A 21,839-nucleotide genomic window follows, 5' to 3' on the forward strand; every position below is an offset into this window, starting at 1 on the left:
CCTCTGAGACCAGGAGCCAAAACAGCCTTCCTCCTTTAAGTTATGTTGGATTGTCACAGTGACAGTGACAGTGACAGGGATTATACCGCCATGTGAGGTAGCATCCTAGACTCTTGCCTTTCCAGCTTTGGCTTTTAGGCTTTAGCACTGGGTGAGGGATGGAGGTATTGTGCACGTTCCTGGTGACTCACCCTGTTGGTCCGCATCAGCAGTTCGTGAAACGAGGGCACTGACAGCTGGGAAGGTGATGCTAGACATGGCCGCTACTGCCCCAGCAGCCCACATCATCCTGTAGTCAAACAGCAAAACAAAACTAAACGCTGCTTCTCCGCAGTACCTGGGGAAGTCAAACTACAAACTTCCACTCAAGTCATCTGACAGTGAACGAAGGCTGTAGTCCAGGGCGGTCTGGTTCTTCCTGGGCAACTCTAGGCATGTCACTTCAAAGTCACCTGGCTGGGCACCAGAAGCCCATACCTGTAATCCTAACTACATGGGAGGCTGAGATCAAGAGGATTATAGTTCTGGCCAGCCTGGGGAGGGAGTTCAAAAGACCTCATCGCAACAGAAAAGAGCTGGGCGTGATGGTACACACCTGTTATCCTGGCTGCAGGTAGAAAGTGAAAAACAGAACTGGGGTCCTGGCCAGCCTGGGCAAAAAGTGAGACCCTATTATCTCTAGAATCATCCGAGCAAAAGGGGCTGGAGGTGTATGGTTCAAACAGTAGAGCACCTGCCTAGCAAGCACAAAGCCCTGGATTCAAACTCGAGTACCACCCAAAGAAAAACTAATCTAGCCAGGCACAGTACCTCAAGCCTGTAATCCTACCTATGTGGGAGGCAGAGACAGGGATGGTTATGGAGTCAAACTACAAACTTACACTCAAGCAATGACTGGATGTGGTGGCATGCACCTGTTATCCCAGCTATGTGGGGAAGCACCAACAGGATCAGTCCAGGCCAGCCTGAGCCTAAAGTAAGACTACCTCAAACATAATGCAAAAAGAGCTGACAGCGTGGCTCAAGTGGTGGAACAGCTGCCTAAGAAGTGCGAAGTTCTGAGACAGTTCAAACCTCAGCACTGCCAAAAACAAAGTCTAACCTAGTTTATTCTCAAAAGCAGGAACTACGACTTACAAGAACAGTGTGAGTTTGATATAAAATTGGGGTATTAATGTTGCAAGAAGTTGAGAGGCTATATTGAGGATAATAAGTACCGTGGATAAAAAAGTATCACTAGATACCCTGAACATGAAGCCAACAAGAGTCTCCCGACAACGTTCCCGCGGGCTTGTGATTCAGTGTAAGATCCAGTGTACCGACTGGATCTAATCCTTAAATAAACAATAAGTCACCTGGAAGCACGTGGCTTAATGTTTTGGTCTTTTTAGGGTGTGAGCTCATGAGTAGCTCTTCATAAAGGGCTGGACTGCAGAGTGGTAGGGAGGGGATTCCTGGGAGCCCCATACTTGCTAGGCAGGTGCTCTTACACTTGAGCCATTCCCCCCAGCCCTTGTTTGATACTTTTTCACACCCAAGTCCCAACAGAGACCTCAGCACACAGCATGGTGGATATGCCTGAGCACAGTGTACGCAGCAGCCCGGCCTGATCGTATGATGTCAGCTCCCTACAGAAAGCAGAGCAAGAAGAGCAAGGGAAGCCCGGACCAAGACACAGGACTGTGCTCACTTCTCCTCTGCCAGCAGCAATGATGATTAATGTTTCCCATGTTCTCATCAGGAAAACCAAACAGGTAAACAGGGCTGACTTTTGGGGCCTTGTTGCTACGGAATTTTATGCTTTTTCCTAGTGACAAACTGAACTACATTAAATTCTCTTTAGACCTGAAGTTCAATAATCTCATGCGAAAATTCAGCCAGTCACTAAAGCATAAAATGTCACTGTACGCTCAAGCCACGCTAGGAGAATGTACACATACACAAGTGGGAGAGTGGCATGTATGTTTTGAAAGAAATGATAGGCTAATGTCTTTGCCTTAGTTGAGAAGCAAACAAAACAAAAAGCTTGCACATACCCATATTCCCAGTGCTTCACAAGATGAGGCAGGAAGATCACAAGTTCAAAACCAGCCCAGTTTACACAGTGAGAACTTCTCTGAACACCCTGCCCTACACACCCAAATTAAGAAAATAAACATTAAAATATTTATTTATACCTACCAAGGTTCTGAGCCAAAGCCATACCATGCCAGCTGTAATATTTGAAATCCCAGACCCAATAAAATGGTGTTTTTATTTCCAATTGACCTCATAAGTAAACTCAAGACAATAGTCTGGAAAGAAAAAAAAAAGAAATCATTTGTCAGAAATTTGTAAAAAGAAGAAAATATTTGGGATTTTTCATTCTAAAATGAACCAAGGTTCTTACTGCTTTCCTGTGATCTGGTTTTTCAGCAACAGCTGCCTGAATGTGAGATCCCTGCACCTAACACAGACCCAGCTCAGAGGTAGAGAAGGGAAAGCTGGCACTTACTACCCACCGTGTCTCTACTGAGGCCCAAATCAGTCAGGAATTGAAAACAGCATGCCAGCTCGAGAGGCTCAGCTCAGAGAAAGATCTGGAGACCCTGCATGCCGTGGCTTTAAAAAGCCTCAGACTGGTGCAGTGGCTTACACTGAGGCCCTGAGTTCAAACCCCAGTACCACAAAAAAAAAAAAGTTTCATTAGGTTTGGTCACAAATTTGTTGTCTTATGACTCTGAAATCGCATAAGCATGAGATTCCGTAAGGTTTGCTACCTTGTAGGATTACATTCTTCAGTAACCATAGTTCACAAGAAGGAACTCATCCAGAGCCAGCCAAGAAAAAGTTCAAAGCATCTAAAAGAAACATTTGGCTTCCCTTCTTCACTCTAAAGCCAGTGTTTTCTAGTCTGCTGAGTGTGCAAAACATTTTCACCTTTATTTCCTCCAGTCAGACGCAGCCTGATTTACTTCCTCCTACAGTAACACTCCAGGCTTGCCACTGCTTGTGGGTGGGACTGGTGGCCAATACAAGAAATAACTAACATGAGACATGATTAGGGTCTGAGTGTTTCTCTCGATGGTAGTATGTACAGATGTATCAGTTACTGGCTTCAGTCAGTTAGGAAAAGGATAATGAATACAATCAAAGCTCTGCAGGCTCAAACTCATTGGGAGCTCAGGGAACCATGGTGCAAGGGGGAAAACGTGGGCAGCTACCTTCAGCACCCCCAATTGCAGCACTTGCATCTAAAATGCTGTGACTCTTTTCTGGCTTAGGAGCTCTCAGGGCAGACAAAGTTCCTGCTCTGGAGGAGATCTGATGTCCCTAATGAGAGCGGCATGGGCTAAGTACCAGTGGACTTCTATTTACCTTGCTATCCCCAGACCTAGTCAGTGTTCTTCCTAAGTGGCTATGGAAAGCATGTCTGACTGTAAATGTCATAATGCTCTCAACTCAGTGACAATAATGGAACAAACATATACACAGTGTGCTGCACAGAAAAAGATGGCTTCCTTTCACTCAGCGATCACTTGAGATGAGAGGACTGAGTCCCAAAGGTTAATGACTTAAGCAAGATGGCACAGTGGAGTAACAGTTAACAATGACAGACACGTGAAGGTCTGGGCAGGCATGGTGGGGAGGAGAGCCCTCTGAGTCAGCGTAACACAGGAGCACAGGCCCTGCACTGCAACTCACTCAACAAAGCAGAGAGAAAAGGGTACTGAGATTATATCAAGAGTTTAGATTTCATTCTGGCACAACAGAAAGTGAATTTTAAACAAGAATTAGGTAAGATTAAATTCCCATGAAAAAAATACCCTGCCAAGTGAAGAATGAGGAGGCAGGAATGGAAGGCAGTATAGCTGAGAACAGGTTCCCAGTGATTCGAGCAGGAGGAATGCTCCAATTCAGGATGTGTTTTGACAGACTGCATGTGGAGTTAAGAAATGAATGACGCTGAGGACTGTGGCCAAATGACCAGGAGCTGTGGTACCACACAGCTCTGAGGAACATTGAGGAAGGTCCTGGTAAGGCTCAGATGCCCAGCAGACTTGTCAAACAGGAGCTTCAGATCTGGGAGTCACCAGGACGCACAGGGCTACATATGAAAGCCTTAGGAATAGAAATGCATAGAATTAACCACGCCTACCTTTCTTCATTGATGTGTCAGGAACTCATGCACCTCTGGTGCCACATGGATGGGGCCTTGGGTAAACAGAAAGAAAAAGCCCCAAAAGATTCAGCAATGACTAGACCCCCACTGGAAGGTGAGTGTGATCACTTGGGAGAGGTACACATCCAGAACTTCAGAACTTCATATAACACCTCCTAAGTTTTAAATGCTTACTACTAATTTTTAAAGTTTTAAAAACACTGTGGAGATGGCAATGAGCTCCAGTTTAGCACACCTGCTGGGTTGAAGGTGGGCGTGATACTAGAATCTAGAATTCTACCAAAATTCACACAGAGGCAAAAAAACATGGAATGAATGGGGGAAAGCCACACTGCAGTGTCTTCCGCGCAGTGACAGAGACAGGCCCAAGTTATCATGGGTGCCCAGAGGAAGGGGACTTAAGATGGAGGAGGGGGAGGCAGACAGCAGAGGAGGAACAAAGGCACAGGCCTAAGTAGAGAGCCACAGGTCAACAGGGAACAAGTCCTTTTCAACAGTACACTTCTGCACAAATCCAAATGCGAGACAATTCTATCTTTGAGACTGTATGTAATGTTTTAATAAATCTTATGACAGAAAAATGTAATTATCAATATATATATATAGGTGGGCTACACACTCTGAATTTTCTTTGTGGGACTGGGGTTTGAACTCAGGGCTTCACACTTTCGAAGCAGGTGCCTGTACTACCTGAGTCACCCAAGCAGTTAGGATCGTAGATGTGAGCCTCTGGCACCTGGCCTGTTCACCTGACTTAACACCAAGTCATTTTCTCACCTTTTAACGTGATTTTTCATCTCAGAAACTTCTACGGAAGCACCAAATGCCCAGGGGTCCGTTAAGGATCTTGCTCCTTGTGTACTGTGTCTGTGCTGGCCAGCACTGCTGCCTGGAGCACTGTTCCTTTCCAGTCTCACTGCCTTCAAGGCCCCTGCTGCTGAGTGGTCTTTACGACACAAATCCACTCACACCGTCTCCCTGATTCACTACTCTGCCCCACCAGTCTCTGCACTCTCAGACTATTTCTCGTCTGTATCCCTTGTACCAGGTGCCACCTGCTGAACAGAGAATAAACCCCCTGTAAAGCATCTTCAACTCACTGATCAATCTGCAGCATCGCTTCCTGAATTTATTAGGTACCTATGGCTCACTCGATCAGTTAAGTACAAAATGGAACCTTTTATAGCCATCAATCTTGTTAGCCTGTTCTCTTCATCTAAATCGTACACAAATATTAGCAAATCTAATCTCAGCAATATGCAAAAATGATATTCATGACAAGGTTGGACTTATCCCAGAATTGCAAGGTCAATTTAACCTCTGATTATTCATCAAGCTCTACCCTATTTGTACATTTTTCTTTGTGTTGTACTTCAAAAGCTGTATTTTTTCAAAAGCTATTTTTACATATAAACTACAATATATTTTCCTCCAAAGCTTTTCTGAAAGCCAGGAATGAATACTTAAATATTTGCCATGTTTTTCCCAATCAAGAATTAAAGTTAGAAACAGTACTAATACTCAATGCCAGGTGTCTATTTGTGGGAACAGAAGGGACATACACCAAGAAAAAAAAAGAACCTCATAAATGCATAAATGATGAGCTCAGAAGGAATCCTACCCCCAAAATGGTAACCCACTCAAGAGTCTAATTAAAAGAAGAAGCCTGTCTTCTATTACAAGTTGCAATCTAGCAGACTGATGTAAGGTGGGAAAAATTCGTTCACTTAAGATTATTGGGTCATCTGCAAAGTGTGGAAAAAGCAAAGCCAACAGCAGGAAAAGGGTGGAGCTTTGTCACAGAAAGTCTGAAGGCTGGGATGAATATCTTCTAAGAAAATCCAAGTTTCTGTGTTGATTAGTGTCTTAGTCACTAAGTGATGACTATTTATCACAGGGCTTCCAGCACATGTGCTTTCCTGTCACCCTACTGCTCAAACTTGCCAATGCTTCCAAGTGTCTTATTCGAGTCTTACCACGCCCAGGCAAGGCCCCACTTCCTGCCTCTCTGCCTTGTGCATGCCTCCAGGGCATAACATGCTGAAGGCAATGTCCCCTCAGGTTTTGTTTCTGTTGCCACTATTCAGAATTCTCTTCCTCCAGATATCCCTACAGCTTGTTCCTCATACCTGAGTCTGATCAAATGTCACCTCACATCAGCAAGGCCTTCCCAACAGCCCTGTGGTCTCCCACAAAAGACCTCTTCCCAAAGTCACTCTCTATACCCTTTTCTGCAGTTCTCATCACACCTAACATGTTTCCATTGGCATTCCTACTTTCTGTGTTACCCCACTACAATGTCAACTCTTATCATAACAGGACAGCTCATTTCACCTCGACATCACTCATGCCTGACTGACACATGGTAGGTGCTCAATAGGTATCTGATGAATGAGTGAATCAACAGAATGAGGACTAACAGATACAAGATTTCTTGACTTCACACATGGGGGAGCCTAGTGTAAGTCAATAAACTGGTTTTTTTTTGGTTCGGTCACATGTTACTCAATAGGCCTCAGTCACAAAAATCTGATCAATGCTAGCCATATTGTAACCTGGTTTCTGACCTTGCAGACCCCAGATTCCTGACTTTGGTGACTCCACCAAGACACCATCACTGTATGAGGTTCCACGAGGATGGCCAACCAGGGTCAACTTCTATGACATCACTACAACTAAGAAAGAAACTCACCTGTGCAATAATGGAAAGAATGCCAAGGACTGCTATAAATGCTGCGACACTTTCTGGTGAAAATTTCATTATCTAGAAGAAGGTTTTCAGAGTAAGTAAAATTAATAAAAGAGCAGCACTAGTAATATTAACATTAAGATGGGCCAAAAAATATTTATAGAGTTTTTAACTCACATTTAACTCAGTTAATTCAAATTCTAACTCATTTATAAACAAAGATTTCTTCAGAGGAAATGTAACACATTAACATAGAAAACACACCTACCTAAACACGGCAGTCCCTTAATTTGCATATACTAAATTGGACACAGCTATTAAGAACTCTGAATCATTTTACAAATGAACCCCTCAGCATTTTGTGTTTTCCATATTGACAAAGGACTGACTTCTGCTTAGAAAGACTGGTGTTGAGGAAAAAAATCCTTTGGTGCTCATTTGGCTAGCTGTTCACCTTAGATTTGCTCTACATCAGAACAACTGGTGGAGGTGAGTGACTTCAAACATCCTATTCCCTCTACCCTGCCAGGTGCCCAACTAAATACCTTACTATACCACATGCAGACGTGTGGGGCGGGGCTGCGGGCATACCCCAAGGCAGCACAGGAAGAAGTGCAAGAGGAACGCCAGGCACACTACCCAGAAAGTGAAGTGTAGCTCACAAAATGGTGCTCATTTTAAAGGTGTTCACTTTAAACCCAACTGCCCCATCTCAAGATTAAAGATTTTCTTATGACACCACACAACGAGAGCCCACTTTGGTAGGAGGGGACTTTACCTGTCTGAGGTATAAAAAGAAGCTCGAATATTGGCCTGCCTCTGGTAGGTAGGAGAGAAACACCGTGATGCAGATTAGCAGCACTATGGAGTCTTGGCCCACTTTTTTTAAGGACTAGAACAAAAAAAAAGACTGACGTAAGGTTTTATATGAAAAGCACTGAAGTATTCTGAGGGACATTTTTGGCACTAGACACAGAGACAACTGACTATTTTACCTTCCCCAAACTATTCTGAATAGTACTTCAGAATGTTTAAAACAAAACAAAACCGCAACAACAAAATCGACCATTGAGCCAAGTGTGGTGGTACACACCTGTAATCCCAGCACTCAGGAGGCTGAGATAGGAGAATTTTGAGTTCAAGGCCAGCCTGAGCTACAATATCAAGACCCTATCTCAAAAAAAGATAAAATGCAAAAACCAAAATCAAATAAAGAAAGAGACTTCAAGATGTGTTCCCCAAAAAGCACCCACAGCAAAATAGTAATGCTTCATCGAACCCTGCATTTGCTTTCTTGCCAAAGAGAACGAAGAGAAACTTACTGCAAAGGGGTCAGCCTGCTCCCAGGAAATGGGCGCACCCCATGACGCTGGCCGCATCTTCTCAGGCAATGACTCGGGCACAGCCACAAGGATGAAGCAGATGTCCAGCAGAGCTATTGCTGTGGCAAGAACCACCACCAAGCTGTCCCCATACACTCGGCCCAGGTACGCGCCGATCGCAGGGCTGGTGACGAGACTTGCAGCGAATGTGGCTGAGACCTGTGAACAAGTGAGGGCAGAGATATCAGGAACACTGACTCCACCCCTCCCTCTGCCTGTCACAGCTGTGGCCACAGCCTGCGTTGCTCTTGCTGCCTAGGCCACACTTCTTGTGCTGTCTTTTGCAGGAAAAGGAAAAGATTGGATTCTTGTCTAAAATATGTAAGAGCCTCTCAGGACAGTGGCTTCAGAGTTTCTTTTAAAACTTGGAGCCTTTGAGCAATAAATCCTATTGGCAAATCAAGTAAAACAGGTTTACAAAAAAAAAAAAGAAAAAGAAAAAGAAAACTATTTGAGGGCTTGGAGCACTGAGAACGAGCCCCTCCCTGTCGGCCACAGGAGTCCTTAGAACACCACCACAAATCTTTTCTACTCTCTATGAAAGGAGTCTAAAAAACATCCCCTAAGGAAATTAACTGTCATTGTTATTTTTATAATATTAAAATTAAATGCTGGGCTTCTGGAGTGGCTCAATCAGTAAGAGTGCCTTCCTAGCAAGCATGAGGCTCTGAGTTCAAACCCCAGAGCTGCCAAAAACCCGCTGGACATGGTAGGGTATGCCTATATGTCCCGGCTACTTGGGATCTGAATCAGGACTCCTCAAGTCCAGGAGTTCAAGGCCAGCCTGGGCAACACAGAGATGCCATCTCAAAGATAAATACATGAGTAAATATCAGTTTCAGTAATCCTGATGTGTAGCAGAACTACTAAGAATAAGAATTCCTGGCGCTTACACCAGGTCTAAAACTGAGCAGTCCACACAGTGTGGTAAAGGTGAGGACTGAAGTAGAAAGGACATAGCTAGAGAAAACCTGTGACCTCCAGACACGCCTGGCCTACTGGACAGCCTATTGCAGATGAGTGGTAGGTGTGAGAGCAGAGAAACCAGTCTTCAGAAGATAAGCACAAATTAAAGTTTTTCTTTTTCTATGCCATTTTTGACTTTTGAAGGAAGGAGTTCAACACAAAAGATCTTATTTGCAATGTTTATTAAAAACTGCTCACGGAAAAAAAGGGGGGAGGGGAGAGAGGGGGCTGGAGAAGTGGATCAAGTGGTAGAGCACCTGCCTAGCAAGCATGAGGGCCTGAGTTCAAACCCCAGTGCTGCCAAAAAAAAAAAAAAAAAAAAAACCTACTCAAAACAAGCAATTCAGTTTTCAAAGGCTAATTACCTAACAGATATATAAAACTCTAATAACATTAAACTAGCTATCTATCCAATAAATTTAGCTATCAGTCCAAATGTCCAGGTGAATGAATGAACAAAATGCAGTACACCCCACACAAATGAGTATTACACAGTAACAGAAAGGGACAAACGACTGATATACAGTATCAATGTGGATGAGTCTCAGAAGATTAAGCTAAGTGAAAGAAGCCAGATATTAAAGACTACATTTGTACTACCATCATTAATATTAAAGTCTACAAAAGGCAAAACTTCAGAGATGGAAAACACATTGCTGGTGGGCTGATGGAAATATTCTAGAAACAGACTACAGTGGACTTTTGCTCCAGCAGCTCTCATGTGGCAGACCTGAGCCAAGAGTTCTAGCAGTTGTGGAGAGGGCGGTGGTCCCTTGCAGTGGGGTCAGCTAGCTTTCTGAGGGCATGCAGCAATCACATCTGCAGAGCAACAACAACGGCCGAGCACAGCTCTGGTGCCTGGAACCACGTCTCCTCTCAGGCCTCCCCACCTGGAGCTGCTTCTATCTAGTCGAGGAGGACTCCTCGCTGTGCAGCCCTATCACTGTTAAGATTTAAGCAGCCATTTCCTGATTATGCCTTTAATACACAAAGCTTCCAGGGCAAAAAACTGTAAATTAAGGGCTGGTGGAGTGGCTCAAGTGGCAGAGCACCTGCCTAGCAAGTGTGAGGTCCTGAGTTCAAACCCCACTACAACCAAAAGAGAAAAAAAATATTAATTAAAATATTTGACAAGTCAGGCATGGTGGCATACATCTGTAATCCCAGCACTTGGAAGGCTGAGGTAGCAGGGTTATAAGTTCAAGGTCAGACTGGACTGTATAGCAAAAACTTGTCCCAAAATATCAAAACAAACAAGCAAAAAACATTAACTAGGGAAAAGCAAATTACTTCAAACATCCTCCCCTCTTCCCTCCTTCAGACTGCATTATGGTTGTAAATTTACTAAAATACACTGAACTAGGTGTATAAAATGAATTTCACTGTAAATAATACGTGAACTATGCCTTAGTAAAGCTACTTATAAAAACACTGGCTGTCATCAGCCTACCATCATTTAAAGTTCTAAGTTTATAACTGAAACCATCTGTTCTTTGTAGAAGTTTCTCCCTACAGGTATTCCCAAAGAATCTTCTAACTCTATCGTGCCATGCTATTTCAGGATGTGATAGACAGCTAACTGTACGGCCATTATTTCATTTACCAAAACAGTGTGTGGCAAGCTGTTGCTGATGGGCTAAATGTACTAAGGATGAGTGTTGAATGTGTAGAGAGTTCTAACCACATGCACACACATGTGATGTAGCACGATGGAACAGACTCTGCAGAAGGCTCACAAAGCTACAGAAAGTGCCTGCGAAGCCCTGAGCTATAAACGCTTGCCTCCTGGATTTCAGATAAGGCACTGAATATGAATAGCAATTTTTTAAATTCATGACATATTAAATAATTCCTTATTTTTAGGATTCTGGTAAAAAAACTCCACAAGGAAAAATATACGATAATTTCAAAATATGACACATGACTTACAATACTTCCTGTATGTTAAGTGTCAAAACTTACATGGTTTTATACAAGAGAAAAAAAACTTTTTAATGCAGTTTAATGGATGACTATTTCTAGGATGTATTTTATGCCAAAATAAATCTTGTAATGCAAAAGTTTGTAGTCCTTATTAATAAGGACGCCTCTCAAAGGGAGTTCTCGGCAGACACGTTAAGAACAGGACAAGTATACGTACCAGTCCATAAGCCATACTTCTTTCGTGCTCTTGAGTTATATCTGCTACGTATGCAAACACCACAGAGAAAGTCACGGCAAAAACCCCAGAAACAGAGATAACAGCAAAGTACCACCTAAGGGTGAAAGACAACCAGGGAACGTGGTCATGGCAATTCTGTTGCTTGGGACTTTTCATCTTTGTTAATTAGAGTAAGAACAGCTAATTCCATTCTGGGCACTGTTAGTCTAGTGCCCAGACTAATAACTCTCTAAATGCTAGACCAGAGAGTCTATGGAAACATACAGCTACAGGGGGCCTTTCAATAGGAACCCAGCTACTACACAGGACAGGAATCCAGCACTTAAAACAGGATAATGCACTCGGTAAACCTTTCATCCAACTGGTGAAGTTGTTTTAACTAAAAATCTAAAGCCTGCTGTACTCAGTCATTACTATTCTCTACGTGAAAACAACTCAGTAAACAATACTGATGACTGAGTTTCTCCGTATTTATTTTGATCCTTCACACAGAAACTACATGTTTTTCTTAAGTTATTTTCGGCACTTCCAGTGTTGGCAAACTCAGTCTTCACACAGAGGAAACCTGAACAGCAGAGTTCATGAGTAAGAAAAGATATTATAGAGAAAAAAGAAAAGTTATCTTAGAAAACAAACTAGATTTCACTGCACATTAATACTAAAATATCTAGCTAAGAATAAAAAATTCCTATTATAATAATGATGTTTAGGTTTTTAAAATGATGCTAAATCACAATGACTTTACTGCAAATCCTTTGCTCTTCCTGAAGTCTCATCTGCATGATTAGCATTCACTTAAGATGCAGTCTTCAGTGAAGACCAAGGCTGAATCCTGCCCATATACCCCACAGGACATTCTAGAGACACAAGGAAAATATGGCCTGTTCGTGTTTTGACTTTACTAACAATACTCAGTGGAGTAGAAACCACCAGAGAATAAATGCACGACTACCACTCTTGTTACTGTGGGGCATTCTCTTTTTGTAAGCTTTTCCTCCTGTCTACCTAGTGACAAAATATCCTAACTTTCAGCAGAGTGGCCATGAATGAGCACAGCCCCCTGTAACTAGGAGAAGCACATGCTTCTGACCAAAGAGGAAAACAAACATTGGATGGGAATTCTGTAAAGTTTCCTTAAAAGAAGGCAGTATTGCTTTTCTTAGCCACACCTTCCATTGTGCTGCCTAAAGTGGGTGTTGGTGCGTGAGTAGCCATTTTGGACAAGACAGTGAAGGCAGAGCTGAGGACAGCAGAGCAGCAAATCAGAAATCGTCTTCATTGGAACTGCTCAACTCCAGACTGTTTTTCACAGGGACACAGAAATAAACTACCTGATTTTAACCAACTATCATTTGGGGGTTTATTGATCTAGTAACACCTACTCATAATTAATACAAATAATGATAAATTTGTATGTGTTTTTAACATACTACTTAAGAAAATAAGCACATCTATCCAGGCCCTAAACTATTTTTTTGAAATGTGGGTCTGAAAATCCAAAAGCAGGTATGCCAGGACAATACAGATGCTTCCAACAGTAGAATCTAGTTCTAAAACCCTTATGAACTATTACTTGGGTGCTACAATTGAGGAACCAGCCTTCTTATCTGTGTTCAAGAATTAACATAATAAAATCTTAAGTCACCAAGTGTATGTAAACAACTTATTTCTTGTCTGTATAAAATTTTAAAAATCCCTCAGGCTAGAACCTCTTTGTGGGCTCAGGCTGGGAAGTGAGTATGAGGAGCTTTAATGAATTCTCGATCACAGTAACTCTGCAATCATAATTCTACAAAGAGTATCATAAGCTCATTACATATTTGTACGGATAAGTTGGCAAAAAAAGCACATGAAATCAAGAGACATTAAGAGGGCCTAAGAGAAAGTGATACCTGGCTGCTATAACTGGACATACACTTACCACGGGCTGATCTTCATTAAGGGGATTGGGGCACATGTGAAAAACACTGTTAGCAGCAAGAAGGACTTCCGGCCCCAGACGTCAGAAAGAGCACCAATGAGCGGGGCACTGAGGAACGACAGCAAACCCTACAGAAATTTAAATCAAAAATGGATGCAAGGTATCCAGGAGCCAAAAATAAATCACTTTACGACCACAGAAGAACTTTCAAGAAGCTTGTTTCTAAAATAACTAAGTCACTCAGCTTTAACTGTAACTTATTTCTTCTTCTCTGTGACAATTTTCAACTCTCCATAGCTGGAATCACCTGCAGGGATCTGGTTGGTGTTAAATATGAAATGTTCTAAATTCTCGATTATAACAGCTCTATGTTAGTAATTGTACAAAGAACATCACAGGCTTGTTACCTGTCTGTAATTGACAGGTGAATTATCTGTAAGATCTGTTGAGCAAATTCAGTCAAGAGTAAAGAGTCTGCATAACACTACCATACTGATGTGATTTTATATTTTTGTGGCTTTTTTGGCACCAATTTGCACTAATGTTTACTTTTATTGTTAGTTTATAAAAACATTGAGACCTCTGGAATAAAAACGTTAACAGAACAGGAAATATGATGTGATTAAATTATCACATATAGTTGGTTATATTTTAACCAAATCATATTTAAAACCTAGTTAGTTTAAAACATATAAAGGAGCCCCCCAAATTACAAACTAATTGCAAAAAAACGACACTTAGATTAATCAGTCACCTTAATACACTAGCTGAACTATATACACGTAAGCAAGTACGCATGCACATGTACACACATCCTACCTTTACTCCTTGAATTAGGCCATTCATTAGAAATGTATGTTTAGGGAAGGTTTCATGTAACACCTGAAGAATAAAACCAAAATAAACACATTACTTTTTAGTCTCAGTAAAACTTCTACATTTATGTTTTGAAACATCTCTTCATAAACAAGCTAATTTTATTTCATGTAAGTTTTCAGATTGAACAGTACCAGGCATGCCACTTTTCAGATGTAGCAACCAGGTTTTTGCTTGATTTAGAAGCCAGTGTGTCTTCCATGTTATCCAATGCAGTCTCTCGGTACAACAACAGTCAACAATGTACAGGTCAGACCCTGCAACAACTAATTATCTGGCCTCAAAATGGCAACAGTGTTGAGGTTCAGGTTTCCTGTTGTTTATTATAACATAAACTTTTTCTACAAAGGAGGAGATGGTAAATATTTTTGGCTTTTGCCAGCTTTGCAGGCCAGTCTCTGTCACAAGTACTCAACTATACCTTTGTAAAACAAAAAGTCACAGACCATATATATAAAATGAGTGTGACTGTGCCCCAATAAAATTACTTACAGAAACAGTCTGTGAGAATGAGTTGGTCTTCTGGCAAGTTTGTCTAGGAAAAGATTCTAAAGTTCTAATGGAAACGATTTTAAACTCCTGGAATTAGTATCATCAACATTCATAATCAACTCACTCTACTTTTCTTCCCATAATCACTAAGGGCAGAGTGTGAACCAAATCTTCCCAGGTACAAGGAACAGGCTGGACAGTACAAAGAACGAAGGACACAGTAAATACCTACATGAAGTTCTATCACCAATGGTTGACTTGGCCAAGCGACCTCCCACTCCAATCAATCTGTTCTCTTCATGTTTGAGGACACTCCTGCCCTGTTCAGTATCATTTACACAATGACATTTGGTCCATTTTGAATGTTTTTATTTTATTCCAAATTGTTCCTCTGCTAACAAACTTTCCTCCTTAAAGCGAATTCTCCTTTAGGGCCAAGTAATTTCTAACAATTTCAACAGAGACAAAAGTAACAAGTAATTCAAATGCTGTAACAACTTTTGATCAGTCAAGATCCTTTAGCACTGGTCTTTAAGACTTGAACAGAAAAAAAAAAACAGTATAACATTTTCCAAGAAATTTTATTGATTTAAAAAATTTTTTAAATAAATGGCCCTTAAAATATTTACTGCCTTGGGAATGTCTCTGTAGCAAAGGATGAGAAGCAGTTAGTGGACGAGATGCTGGTGCATCTGAGTGTCCTACAGGCTGGGAAGCTGGTAGCCTGAACCACAAAATGTCATCCTAGTGTTTTTACAAACATAGGTCTATCCAAGCAGGGAAATTGTCCCTTAGGATCCATCTTTAGCTAATGTTATTTATTTAACCAATGATCACTGATTGAACACCCACCATGAACCAACCACACACTCATAAACTTTCCAAAGTATATGTATTTCAGTCCTTAAAAATATTGGTCAGACCTGGGTGTGGTGCCACAACCCCAATAATCCTAGCAACCTGGAAAGCAGAGGAAGAATAGTGAGTTCATGGCCAGCCTAGGCTACATAATGAGACCCTTTCTAAAAAAGACAAAAGGGCCAGTGAGCACTGGCCCACTCCTGTAATCCTAGCTACTCAGGAGGCAGAGATCAAGAGGATGTTTTGATGCCAGGCCAGAGCAAAAAGAATGAGACCCATCTCAAGCAATAAAAGCTGGGTGTGATGTCACGTGCCTGACATCCCAACTACACAGGAAGTATAAACGGGAGGACCGTGGTCTAGGCCCACATTCCAGGCCTGAGCTGGCCCAGGCAGGGAGCAGGAGAGGATGTGAGTAAGAAAGGCAGAAGGGCTGGCTGAGCTCCACGTCCAGTGCCAAGCTCACCCTCCAAACAACTGTGCTGGGGGAGAGGGGCACCCAATTCTCCTCAGCGAGCTGGGCCCCACTGTCCTCGCCAAGCAGATCCTCCACCAGAGCACAGTCTCTGTCCGTGGTGAGTTCTATGAGCTTAAAACTCATGAACAACCACATTAGTCTTAAAAATAAAAATTAAAGTTAACATGAACCTAAAATCAAACATTTATTATAATTAATGTCAGCTGTGAAATGGATTAATTTAAATAGTATCTGAACGTGAAATGCTGAAACATACTATTATAATGTAATTTTTGGTAGATAATATAAGCAGACAAAAACACTGACTTAAAATACAAATAAATGGAATCCTATCTTTACCCTCATCTTCCTTTTTATTGTTTCTTTTTTTTTTTGGCAGTGCAGGAGTTTGAACTCAGGTCCTTGTGCCCAACCACATCAAACACATCTCCAGTCCTTTTGCTTTATTCATTTTTCAGATAGGGTCTTGTGCTTTTGCCTGGGCTAGCTTTGAACTTCAAAGCTATCCTATCTATGTTTCTGCCATAGCTGGGATTACAGGTATGCACTACTGTGTCCAGTTTATTTTTTAAAATAGAGCCTAAAAACTTTTTTTTTTTTTTGCCCAGGGGCTGGCCTCAAACCAAATCCTCCTATCTCCACTCACAAAGTAGCTATATCAGTTTTCCTTTTCAAATGAATCTTAGTAAAGAGCTGTACCTCTCTAGCAGGCACCATTTATAATCAGCTTAAAAACACCTAAGGTGGAAATTAAATACTTAAAAGTAAACATACGTTCAGAAAGAGCGGAAAGTGCCACCACCTGGTACCTTCTTTTATCCTGAAGCTGAGCTCTCCATACACACCAATGCTGAGGGGAGTACGAAAGACTATAGGAGCCCAAAACAAAAAACATAATCCACAAAGCCCACAACAAAAAACAAAATCTGTAAGCAAAAAGCCTCAGAATGAACAAACTCTGTAAAAACCCACACTGAATCCATTATGCTTAATAGGGATAATATGGCAGATATATAACAGAACCATTTCTAAAACATACACACACCTAGACTCCACCCCTGAGATTCTTGTGATCTGAGCAAGACAGGCTTTAAGGCCCTGGAATTTCAGAAAGCCTCCCGTAGCATCACTGGTTAAGAAAACCACTGAATGAATAGACAGCACATTCTATTGCGTGAAAGCACTCATCTCTAGTGGGCCATCCCATCCTGAAGGCAAAGGCAGAGAAGCTGGAAGCTGGGATCTTGTCTGCAGGGGTGGGTAGGACTGTGGGAGAACTTTCATATGCAACTTACACTTCTCTATTCTGTTTTATATTTTACAATGGCCATACAATGTCTCTAGTTATTAGAAGGCAATGTATATCTATTAATATACTGAGATAAGCATGTATAAGAGTCAGGCATGGTGGCACAATCTGTAATCCCAACTACTCAGGAGGCCAAGGCAGGAGGATCAGAGTTCAAGGCCAACCTGACCAACACAGTGAGACTCCATTTCAAAAACCAGTGTTTGGATGGGGGCAATGTAAATAATGTACAATATAAGTCTAATCGGAATCGTCACTACAAATCCCCCTCTCCCCCCATATAACGAGTATATCCTAACAAAAAATTTATAATAAAAAAAGAGTGTTTGGGGGGCATGTATGTGTACAGATTTACACATGTACCCACATGTAGAATTTCCTTGAATGATGCGCAGATTTTTGCTATTCAAATGAGCACAGTATAAAGTACCTAAGACAGGTCTTTAGATGCAAGCTAATCCTCGTTCTGCCTGTGTGTCTCCTCTCCTGCCCCAAGGTTTCCCTATCATACAAATGAGGAGGAATGCAGAACACAAAACTATATTTAAAGACGCACACAGCTGTCCCCTGGGATCCCTAACAGGTTAGTTCCAGGCCCTTTTGGAGACCACCATCTGAGGATGTTCATGCCCTCTTTATAAAATGGTGAACAGGTGCACAGAACCTACACAACTGCCCTACACATTTTGAATCATTTCTAAATTACATATAGTACCTAACACAATAAATGCTATGTAAATAGTTGTTAATCCTGTATTATCTGGGGAATAATGACATGAAGAAAGTCTGTACATGGTTAATACAGATGAATCTCTTAAAAAATTTAAAAACAGTTTCTATCTGTGGCTAGTTGAATGCAAGGATGTGGAAGTCACAGACAGAGGGACAAGTGTAAACACAGAGAAAATAAAGCGCTAAGCTAATTACTTATTCACACTTGCACTTGCTTCTAAGATGCTTGACTTTTAAAATGAAAGGGGTGAAGAGTAATGAAGACATTAACATCATTATAGATGACTATCCTCAGTGACCACAGCACCTCGTCCCGTATTTAAAATCCATGTGTGAAGACCACTCATGGGAACAAGGAGTAACTCTTATGAGGCACAGAAAGGAATGCCTTCCTGTAAATCAAGTAATTAGCAAAAATATAATGGCAGTTATTCTAGGAAATGCCAGCCCAAACCAAACCAAACAACTTAACTACATCCCCACACATGCACCTTTCCCTTTCCTCATCAGAATTCAGTATCTCAAAGGTAGAAAAAGGGGTCTGGGGTACGGCTCAGGGGTAAAGCACTTGCCACACATATGCAAGGCCCTAGGTTCAATCACCTTACCACCAACCAACAAAGGGAAGAAAAGGGAAAGAAAAATTAAATTGTAATTGACAAATGGATAGTATTAAGAATTAAGAATATTCTAAACACAAAGTAGAAAGATTAATAAATATGCCCTTATACCTAAATAACTCAACTTTTTCCTTGTTCTTAAAGACAGTCTCCCTCTGTCCACATGAGTGGTTTTATATATATATATATATATATATATATATATATATATATATACACACACACACACACTCACACACACATACAGATACACACACAAAACTCTATCAATCCTACACAAAATATTGACATATGTGAAAAATATTAACCAGAAGCAAAAATTGTGAGTAGCTTCAAATCATAATGATGAATTCTGGAAACATCACCAACAGCTTTGGTGGCTGCTTCCTAGCAGCTGACCCACATTTCCTAGCAGCTGACCCACATTTTACTCCTCCCTAGCTACTGGTCAAGCATCTCAAGCATAGGTAGCCCACTCACTACCTTCATTCCCAAAACAATGAGCACCGGAGTCAAGGAAACTCTAGGTAGGTTCAACACCAACACTGCAGTTTACTATGCCCTAACAAGTTTCTCAAACTTTCAAAGCCAAAAAAGTTGTGAGAATGAAGAAGGATTAACATATTTGGAGTGCTGAGGGCTATGTCTGGGCCCATGGTAATACAAACACACATGAAATGCTTACTATTACAAAGCTTAAGTTTGAGTCACAGGAGTGGCCTCCACTAGCCACACTTAGAACATTAGGAGAGCTCTATCATGTTATCATGCACCTCTAAGGCCCTTGACAGTTAATACAACCTAACAAAGTTATGCATGTTGTAATGAACCTGCAGCATCTGAGGAAGTCGCAAATCACTGCACTTGCATGATGAAGGCAGAAAATGTGTAAATTAAAGCTTGAAAGATTCCTATCAGAAACTAGTTTTAAAAAGAAGGATATTTTAAAAGTTCACATTACAATTATTTTGGAAATCCATTTATGTAGAATTTAGATAATAAATTACCTAAATTGAGATAATTAGAGATGTACCTCTTCAAAAGGAAGGGATCTCAATCAAAAGATACTCAAATTGCCATTCTTACAATTAATTATGTGACCATTACTGAGGAAACTAGTCTGATTTACAATGCACAGTTTATTGCAAAGAGAATCCATTTATTTGAAGATTTTGTTTCCTTCTGAGTCTTATTTTAACAATACCCACAAATATAGCATATATATCCAAAGTAACTGTTAAACATAAATACTTTATGTGTATACAGCAATAATTATGTAGGTAGAAGAAACTGTGCCAAGAAATGGACTGTAAATGTTCTTAGACTAGGTTCAATCTACGTATATAATCAATCAATATTTCTGTAAGCAATCTTTTTATACAATTCTTTTTGGTATAACAATGGTCAAACTCCTGAACACATAGCAAGTATATTGCTTAAAACTCTATTCTTAAATAGATTTTGTAAGCTGATTTTAACTACTTATTAATTAAATTAATTACTCCTTTCAAGATACATAAACCCTTACCATAGTTAGACCTTCTCATTCCACTTCCCTTATCTACAATGATAAACCAGGAAAAGATCAGCATTATCTGAGTTGCTTGGTCTAATAAGGACATCTTTCTAAGGGTTCCACACCCTTAGGCATTCTAGATCCTTAGCTCCAATGAAAAGAACTGTAGGGGTAGGGGGGAGAAACAGCCCAAACAATGTATGCACATATGAATAAATAAATAAATAAATAAACCAAAAAAAAGAACTTGCATTTGGAAAATGCAACTACATAAACGAATGTCAACATGACTCCAAGTAACGCAGTTTTTGACATCATCTGTCTTAAACCTATTGCGTGAGAACTACTTCTACCTAAACAGAGCAGAGACTGAGATCCAAATTCACACACCTCCACCCCAACCCCAAAAAGGAAGGGAGAAGTAAAGGTTGGAAAAGACAATGAAAGCAGGAAAATAAGGAGAGTCCTGAATGGACTACTGGTGGAGGTTAACCATGCAAAGGGAAAAGGCTATCTTTTCCTCCAACACTAGCAAAGAGGAGGTTTTAGGGGTAGTGGTAAACAAATGAAAGGCTACTTACCACCAAGGTGGGTGCCGTCAATAGTCCCCAAGCAAAAAACTCCAGAAAGATGACAATAACCGCATGGTAAACACTAGGAGAACCTATTCCTTGAGGCTGCAAAATAAGTTTTTAAAAAGTTAACAGTGCATTGCAGAGTTACTAACAATGACAATAATTAATAAGTATTTAAGAACACAGTCACGAGCTGCTTAATAACAGGGCCATGTAGTCTACACTGCTGTTCAGCAGCTCCAGCCAATGTGAGGATTTGCATGCAAACAAATAAACATCACTCCATCACCCCAAAGGCTTTCAAGCCTATTCAATAGCCTTAGGTGGGAGTGTAAAGAGCATGCAGCAGTGTCTGGATGTCTCTGCGTGTTGTGAGGCTACTGTGTCATTCAGTCCTGCCACAGCCCTCTCCGCAGAAGCTGAAATTGAGGAACTAGGTTGGAGGCCCACAGCAGGGAATGAACAAGAGGTCATTCCTGCAGCAAACACTCGAGCACCTGCTGTGTACAGAGGGTCTGCAACTACAGAAACTATTAAGCATGGTTCAAGTGGTAGAGCACATGTCTAGCAAGTGTGAGACCCTGAGTTCAAGCCCCAGTACCAGCCCCCACAATTAAGACACACTCCCTGCCCTGATCTAAACTTCACAGCCTAGAAAGGAATAAACCTTATCAAAACCATGTTTATGCGTAAATGCAATGCAAGAGACCTGCAGTTGTGGTTTGAACATGAAGTATCCCCTCCCCACATCCCCAAAGGCCCATGTGTTGAAGGACTGGCTCCAGCTGGTGGTACTTTTTTTTATTTTATGCTCATGCCTGTAATCCTAGCTACTCAGGAGGCAGAGATCAGAAGGAATGAGATTCAAAGCCACTCTAGGCACAGTTCAGGAAACCCTATCTTGAAAATACCCAACACAAAAAAAGGGCTGATGGAGTGACTCAAGTGATAGCAAGCCTGAAGTCCTGAGTTCAAACCCCAGTACTCCCAAAAATAGGGGAAAAAATAAATTACTCATAATAAGCTAATTTTCTATGAAGTTATATGCAAATAAATACAGGAGAGGAAAGGTCACACCCAACTTTCAAGGAAAACTAGA

At 41.2% G+C, this 21,839-nt stretch overlaps 1 protein-coding gene across 2 annotated transcripts in view; it reads right to left on the reverse strand.

Moving 5' to 3' along the window:
* The window catches only part of Mfsd14a (major facilitator superfamily domain containing 14A), a 38,286-nt gene that overhangs the window by 3,338 nt on the left and 13,109 nt on the right, over positions 1 to 21,839 (reverse strand). For both annotated transcript variants that reach the window (XM_074050907.1, XM_074050906.1), the window contains exons 2-10: positions 20,747 to 20,842; positions 14,101 to 14,163; positions 13,282 to 13,409; positions 11,340 to 11,454; positions 8,174 to 8,392; positions 7,630 to 7,743; positions 6,855 to 6,926; positions 2,182 to 2,294; positions 192 to 289 (exon numbers count right to left, since the gene is read on the reverse strand). In XM_074050907.1, the coding sequence (XP_073907008.1) occupies positions 192 to 289; positions 2,182 to 2,294; positions 6,855 to 6,926; positions 7,630 to 7,743; positions 8,174 to 8,392; positions 11,340 to 11,454; positions 13,282 to 13,409; positions 14,101 to 14,163; positions 20,747 to 20,842 (1,018 nt within the window). The remainder of the gene's footprint in view (positions 1 to 191; positions 290 to 2,181; positions 2,295 to 6,854; positions 6,927 to 7,629; positions 7,744 to 8,173; positions 8,393 to 11,339; positions 11,455 to 13,281; positions 13,410 to 14,100; positions 14,164 to 20,746; positions 20,843 to 21,839) is intronic.

Source organism: Castor canadensis, chromosome 12 (genome assembly GCF_047511655.1).
Source record: "Castor canadensis chromosome 12, mCasCan1.hap1v2, whole genome shotgun sequence".
Classification (NCBI taxonomy): domain Eukaryota; kingdom Metazoa; phylum Chordata; class Mammalia; order Rodentia; family Castoridae; genus Castor; species Castor canadensis.